This window comes from Belonocnema kinseyi, chromosome 9, assembly GCF_010883055.1.
Source record: "Belonocnema kinseyi isolate 2016_QV_RU_SX_M_011 chromosome 9, B_treatae_v1, whole genome shotgun sequence".
NCBI classification, from domain to species: domain Eukaryota; kingdom Metazoa; phylum Arthropoda; class Insecta; order Hymenoptera; family Cynipidae; genus Belonocnema; species Belonocnema kinseyi.
The window spans coordinates 22,313,313-22,320,969 of record NC_046665.1 but is presented as its reverse complement, the minus strand read 5'-3'; the positions used below and the strand labels follow the sequence as shown (position 1 = coordinate 22,320,969).

General features: G+C 37.7%; 1 protein-coding gene across 4 annotated transcripts in view; it reads right to left on the bottom strand.

Annotated features, from left to right (window-relative positions):
* The window catches only part of LOC117180810, a 308,700-nt gene that overhangs the window by 153,745 nt on the left and 147,298 nt on the right, over positions 1–7,657 (bottom strand). For all 4 annotated transcript variants that reach the window (XR_004468047.1, XM_033373331.1, XM_033373330.1 and 1 more), the window contains exon 4: positions 3,946–4,755. Coding sequence is in view for 3 of the 4 variants with exons in the window: in XM_033373331.1 (XP_033229222.1) it covers positions 3,946–4,755 (810 nt within the window). In the remaining variant the exon portion in view is untranslated. The remainder of the gene's footprint in view (positions 1–3,945; positions 4,756–7,657) is intronic.

Genomic DNA, 7,657 nt, shown 5'->3' with positions numbered 1-7,657 from the left:
TATAAACTGATGAATATACATTCGAAGCGAAATAGAGTATGAGAGTATATAATTTATTTAACCCTAGAAGTATCAGACTTAGAGAAAAGAGTGTGCAGTATCAATAAAGGAGGGAGTGTATTTGCCTCAGTATGCAGTACCCAGAAAAAGCCGTTCGCGAGGAAAAACATATTTTTCTGTTTCATGAGACCACCGTAACTCCTATGCATGTTTTTCAGATATACGTAATCTGTTGGTAAATTGACCCTCACATTATTACTACCTTATGCTAAAAATTAGGATCAAATTTGTGTTTGGCTAGCACACACATACTTATCCTTCCATGCCCTTTTTCAATAACTTATGAACATGTACGAAAAAATAATGTAAAAAGTATAAAAAATGACTGCTTGAATTCAGAATGGTTTCATTTGCCCTGCGATCAATTTATCTTAACCTGCCACGCAGTGGGACCAAATCGTGGAAACCTGGCCAAAAGTCCCAAAAAAAAGTTTGATTTCGAAAATTAGAAGTGAAAGCTTTTATAGAGAAAGAATCAAAGTTTCAAAATCTACACCATCTAGGCATCTATCCATATTACCTACATTTTTGTGGCAGTTTAAAATTGCCCTTTGCTCTGGGAACAGCAGGCGGTTTCGCTATTCCAAAACTGGGTCTGTGTTTCGGAGGTTACAGAAAATAATAGAATTAAGATGCTTTAATTTTTAAAAACGGATCCATTTTCCAGTGATAAGTACTACATGTGACGTGCGCCGAAGAAAGGGGACTTACCATAAATAAATCGAAATCGAGGTTTTTACACCTTTCGATAGTTTTTGTGCTGCTTTTTCAGATAAAAACATCGAAGAAAAATTCCGAGGGTTTTTATTGCTAATAATTGAGTTGTTAGGTAGCCAATAAATCGGGCTCTCGTTTGAGAGCTCGAGATTCCGTTAAATACCTCCCACCACTCACCACTACATTTCAGCGTCTCATCCATACCCCGGCCGTGAGCCGCGTTTACGACGCCGCTATATTTCTGAGAATTTAGTGGTAAAAAGGAGAGGGAAGATTTCGTGAGACTTCCCTCTCGACTAAAAGTCACGGCTATCGGGTCGACTTCGACCGCTTGTCACCGGACTTACCAGATCTTGTAAAGTATACTACAAATAAATGGAATAAAAAATAATCCGCTGACCACTGCCCATACGTGTCCACATAAAATGTACATATACTGTATTTTAAGAAAATGCTGTGTTGAATTGCTATGAACTCTAAATTGAATTTATTATTGAAAGTAGAAGAACTACCAATAGGTAGGCAAAATCAAATTTTTTTATTACATTGCGAATCTTAAATCTCCGCAAACAAGTTATTCATGTATATTCTTCATACACATAATTTTTCCTGTAGTGGACTCAGATGCAGTGACGTTATATAGATTACCAACTATGATCATACCCACCCATATGAAATAGGTCAGTCACAAAAGCAGAAGATAAATTACGGCAAAGCTTTCCTGCTGATCTAGCTTCTAAATCGTAGGAGAAAAACAAAAAACTTTCAGGATCAGAAATCCGGCAAAGTTTTATCCTGCTCGTTCAGGTATACTTATACTTCGAGTAATTTTTATTTTGTCGTCACTACTAATTGGTAATATTTTTTTATACCAGTGGGTTTAAATATATGACAAAGAAGTGGATTTAATAGAAAGATTCATAAGTACATCTGCATTACCATGCAGTATATAGTAGTATATCACCAAAATGTTTTTATTCAGTATCCACAGGTATTAAGCAATGTCAAAACTCTTATTTAAAGTGATTAGAATTAATACGTGGCAGAGTAGGAACATCTATTCATTATGGAATTTTAAAGAATTTAGCAGGTGTATATCTATTAGTTGAATCTAGTTAAGTTTAACATGTAGCACAGTACAAACAATTATTCTCCATAGTTCTTACAGGTATCTAGGAGTAACATACTGAGTAGATTAAAACAGGAGAGTTTAATATTTAGCTTAGCGCCTTATGCTACTCTTTGCGGGAAAAGCAGCTACCTAGTCGTCATAACTGCTAGTTGAAAATGGTCGAGTTTACCACAGCACAATTGACTTCGATCCAAGTCCAAGAAAAGAAAGAAGCATATAACAAAAAATTAAACATCAATGTCCTTATCGATGAGGAGAGAAATATACTTGAAAATTATCCCTGACATGAAAAGAAGTAGGTAAAACTACTGTTGAAGGAAAGTTAAGTCAAAATAAAAATAGAAGAACTGAAGAAAACGCAAAACTATTTTAAAGGAAGCAAGAAATTGTTTTATAAATGGGCGTTGAGCAATATGATAGGAACTAAAAGTATAGATTTTATCAGCATGAGGAATAGTAAGTGTGAAACGCTATATGATATTGACGGGATACTAGACGCCTTAAGATACTCTTTCAAGGAATTATATAGTAGGTGAAAATGTAGGTCGCCACAACTACAACAGAGAACATGTGTGCCTCTGAGGTTAGGGATATATTTTTTTTTAATTTAATGGCAAGGCTGCTGGCGTGGATAGTATTAAAACTTAAATTCTATAATACGGTGGCGATTACATACCTTGCAGGTTGTGCGAATGGATAAGTTTATGTATTAAGATGATCCAGATGACTGGAAAAAGCGATTATTGTACCAACATACAAAAAAGGGAGTTAAAAACAATTACAATAATTACAGAGGTAACAGCTTATTAAGTACCGTAAGTAAAATATATTCAAAAATACTTATTTGTATGGTAATGAAAATAACAGAAGAAAGCATATGAGAAGTCCAAACTTGATTTATGACTGAAAGATCATGTAAGGATTAAATATTTAGCGTAAGAGCAAATACAAAAGTTTTATGTGCATTTGTTGACCTAGGAAAAACAAGGTGAAAAGAACTAAACTTTGGGAAGTCCTGAAAGAGTATGGAGTCCATGGGCGGTCCCTACAAGCAATAAGAACTGGTTCGATATTATCAAATGTGTTAGGCAAGGATGCGTATTGACCTCAGGGCTATTTATTATATTCATGGACAAGAATCTAAAAAAGTCCCTCTTCGACAAAGAAAGTCTGGAGCTCTGTACAGTGAGGTTACGTGGACTAGCATTCGCAGATGATAAGGTTTTTATGGCAGAGTCAATCGAAAACTTGCAAAGAATTTCGAGGAAACTGAATGTAAGCATGAACATGGGCCTCAATATTAACGTAAAAGAAAAACAAAAATTATGATGTTTGAAGGAAAGGTTGAGAAAACAATATGCAACACTAACCGAAATGATGATAGAACAGAACAAGTTTTTGAGTACGTAGAGGTTGGTAGCCTATTCTCAAATCACGAACAGATAGATGGATAGTTAGATACGCGAAACGAGGGCAAGACGATTATCGGTAGAGCAGTACTCATCAAAATCAAAAATATATCAAGCAAAGCTAAAAAGGCAATACATAAATCTATATACAGACTGTGCTACACGGTAGCGAGACCTAAACCTACCAAGGGAAGAATAAGAGTAATATTAAAACGATTAATATAAAATTTCTGCGCGTGATGTGCGACAAAACGCTGATGGGCAAAGGGAGCAATGGGATGATCCTCAAAGAACGTGGTATAGAGGAAGAACTAGTTGACGTATATGAAAAAAATTAATTAGGATGGTTTGGGCATAATGAGATAATGAAAGATGACCGACTGACGAAACAAGTGTATCAAGGTAAAGTAAATGTTAGAGTGCCCAAAGGCAAACAGCGAAAAGAATGGTTAGAATGTGTGAATGAGGACATAATTTAAAGTGACATGCGAAATGTACTTTTTTTAATCAAAGGTTTCCTCGGAGGTCAGAATTTTCGTTTTGAAGGAGTGTTTGAAATTCAAGTGACAAAAAGGCGACGACTGTGAATCCAGATTTATGTATAAACATTTGTATTAATTTTCTCACCTGTATCTTTATGTGATCCAGAGTAATCACTCTCATGACTGCTACTACTATATGAAGAGAGTGATACACCGTCGAAGGCTTTAAGAGATAAATATCTCGAATTGCTCGTTTGTACTGCAGAACTGGATATCGTTGACGCATCCGCAGTCATGCCACAAGTTGTAGACTTTGATATTGTTCCAAGTTTTCCAATACAACTCGCACACCTTTCCAGGCCCAGGTTACCGTGCCGAGAAAGCGAGCAACTACGCCAATCACCTGGTCGATTGATGAACTCCGAAGTGAAATCTGAGTCCCGACAACTGTAATCTTCTTCCAATTCCGCTTCCTGTCGACTTTCAGTAGAAGACCAATAGGGCGATTTCCCATTCTTGCAGGATTCACAGCTTTCTTCATATCGAATCGAGGAGTAGATAGCAGATGGAAATAAGTCACTAGCTCTCGTTTCACATCGGGGAAACTGACGATGAGGACTCTCTTGTAAAGTTTGCCCACCTCCTAAAGGCCATTTTCGAGTTGTCAATTTGCCTTGGGCCGCTAGCTGCAACGTCTTTACTATCTCATTGCCCTGATCTGTGATGAAAACATGAAGACCTTCTCCTCGACCGCACCTGGAACCTCCTTCGAAACAAAACCTTCCTTCGATGACTCCGTATCGACGAAGATGGGCAATCTCCCAAATACCCACAAGTCTAGGTGGAATTCCAACTGTGAGGCAGAATCTGTCGTCTTGCACGTGAAAGTATGCTGGACCATTATTTAGTTTTGCTTTCGATGGAGCAGTAGATATTAGAACCAAAAACTGGCGATCTGAAAAACACAATCAGTTGTATATTTTTAATTGTAATGAACACCTCTAAATTTTAAATTTACATCATATGACCTGATTGGAATAATTTCCAATATTACACATAGTATAACTGAAGCAACTTTTTAACAGGCAGCTATTCTTTTTTTACTATTACCTAGCACCGAAAAAATAAACATTATTGAAATAAATATAATGAACTATTTCTTGTTATAAGAAAAGCTTCCTCTTTCAGCCACGAGCTTATTTTTTTAGTTTGTTTTAGTACTTCATATATAAGCTTCAATCAATGCAACGTAACTAACGGGTGCAGACTCAGTGTCGAGCTGAAAAACAGCTATTTGTATGAAGGCTGGTCCGCCTTACTACCGCTTCTTTTTTCCTGCAATTCCAAACCTATTTTTTCTAATAAAAAAAATAGTAAATACATACGTATTTTTCATAAATTGCTTTATTAAGAACTAAGAATAAGAAAATTGATTTTATCAACAGTTTTTACCCTTGGAATGTGGACTAGCACAACTATGTCCCATCCGGTACAAAGAGGGAATTACTTAGTAAGCAAAAGGAACAACTTTCAAGCAAAATAAACATATGAGGTGTAAGCATCGTATCTATAGAACCGCAAAAAATGTACAACTGCGTAGTCTCATAGAGTGAACAGATTTTTAAAGAAACGTAATTAATTTCCAGATGATTCTCCTTCTTGTCCCATTCGATACACCCACTGAAGGCGCTCCAAACAGCTGTCAAATTCATAATTGAATCTGAAGAATATTTTTTCTCGCTTAAACTGGCGTGCTGTATACAGTACATTGGGGTACACGATGGGCGAGGGGCAAGAGCGGCAAGCAGTGGGCTCAAATGGCTTCCCAAGCTACTCACCAGGGGTCAGTATTTTTGAAATTGACACCTAAAACAGGTTTCTACGATCCAGTAAATAAGTATGATATAATTTTTTTTTCTTTACACAATTTTCCCTATGAAATGACTACGTACGTGCATTCATTATTAATTGGCGACTTAGCAAAAGAAATGCATTAGCAACAAAAAAGTTTTGAACTGTGAAACGTAAAAGTAACCAAATTTATAATTTAACATTTTCAAAATTTGGAAAAGGTTGAAATTTTCACATTTACAGTTCAACGAGCCAGCAAAAGTCTCGTGCACCCTGAGGACACGCAGCGACCCAAGGACGACCGCGTTCTGCATTTTTCCCGCAAGTTTTTTAGCCAATTGTTGACACGCAGAGATGCTTTTCATGCTATTAACCAGTGAAATCTAGGCATCTCTAAGAGCGCCGATGATAAGGACCATTAGTTTAACAGAATATTCCGGGTACAATCGTTGCAAGTCCCTTATAAGATCTTGATACCTCTCTTTCTTTTCATTCTCCTTGGCTATGAAGTTTTTGTAAACTGGTGCCGAAAATTCGATAACGAACATGGTTCGCTTCTCGAAGCCAAGAAGAACCATGTCAGGCCTCGAGTGAGCAACAGTAACAATTGTCGAGAATATAAAGTTTCAGTATATGCGGCACTTCCCATTCTCGAAAATTGACTCGATTTTCCTAGGAGCATTTAGAGCAGCGATATTAAGGTTAATGTCGTAAGAGTGACAGAGATGGTAATAAAGCACTCTTAGTGCCGCATTATGCCTTTGAATGTAGGTCGTTCCCGCGTGAGTTGGATAACTAGATAGTGTGTGAGCTTAATGCTCGGGGTGTGCGTGGCACGCCCTGCAGCTATCATCAGGAATGTCTTGGCTCAAAATGTGACGACGGTATGTTAAGGTGGAAATGACACCGTTTTGGCATGCAAAAATGAAACCCTCCGTACCAGACTTCAATCCGGGCGATTTAAGGAAAGCAAACGTTAGCTCGCAAGACATTGACTGATCCTTCACATTTCTGTGGAAGATATCGTGCATCCTCTTATCGAGGAGCTGTTCACGAAAGTCTTTCTCTTGTGCTTTCTTAATCCGATCTTTCAGTAGTGAGTACTCGAGATATATAAGATTTGGTGCATTTTGCTCACCCCTAATACTGAAGTTAAGTCCGAGTGTTTCAGCAGCCTCCTCCGCTGGCTTATACAGAAACGCTCCTTTGCCCACTTCTTCGTGCTTCCTGACCATTTAAAGAAGAGGTACTCTTTCATTTGCGACTATATGGGCTGTACGCAGAATAATCCTGTTGTGAAGACATTCAAGATTCAATATTCTGCGACCACCTTGACGGCGTGTGATGTACAGTCGCAGAACGGAAGACTTAAGTTGCATGGTTTTGTTCATGTTTATAGCCTTTCTTGTCCCGATATCAAGAGATATGAGCTCGTTCTTCGTCCATGGAACTACTCCATTGAATAGAGAACTAAAGGGACGGCAACCTCGTTCGTTGCAGATACTTTGTTCCTCGCCGACAGTTCGTAAGACCAAATATGCCGGATGAGACGTTTGTATCTGCTTCGGAGAGTATACTTTACAGATGTCACATGCTGAATGCGGCTGTAGCACGCCCAGGTACGTATAAGTCTCTCCAGCGCAAAGGTGTCGTATAGCGCTTCTATCAACGAGCTCAGGATCTTTAGGGATTCCATTAAGTTTTTCTAGCTTTAAATAAACCTTGGCGCATTTGTCTAACACAAATTCCATTCCAATTTCCTTAGTACATCGTTCTACAATCCTCAGAGCTAGATGCAGTTGCTCTCTGTTTTTAGCATAGAACTTAAGCTCGTCCATGTAAAATACATGAGTCACCTTGTGCTTTCGATCTGCAGGTTTTCCGCACAAGTACTCGTAATTATACATATATATTTGAAAAAAAATACTTTCAAGAACTTCATTGTTTATTATCAGTGTCGTTGTTTGTCAGGAAAAAGATTAATTGATTAATTAGAAGTCGAATCC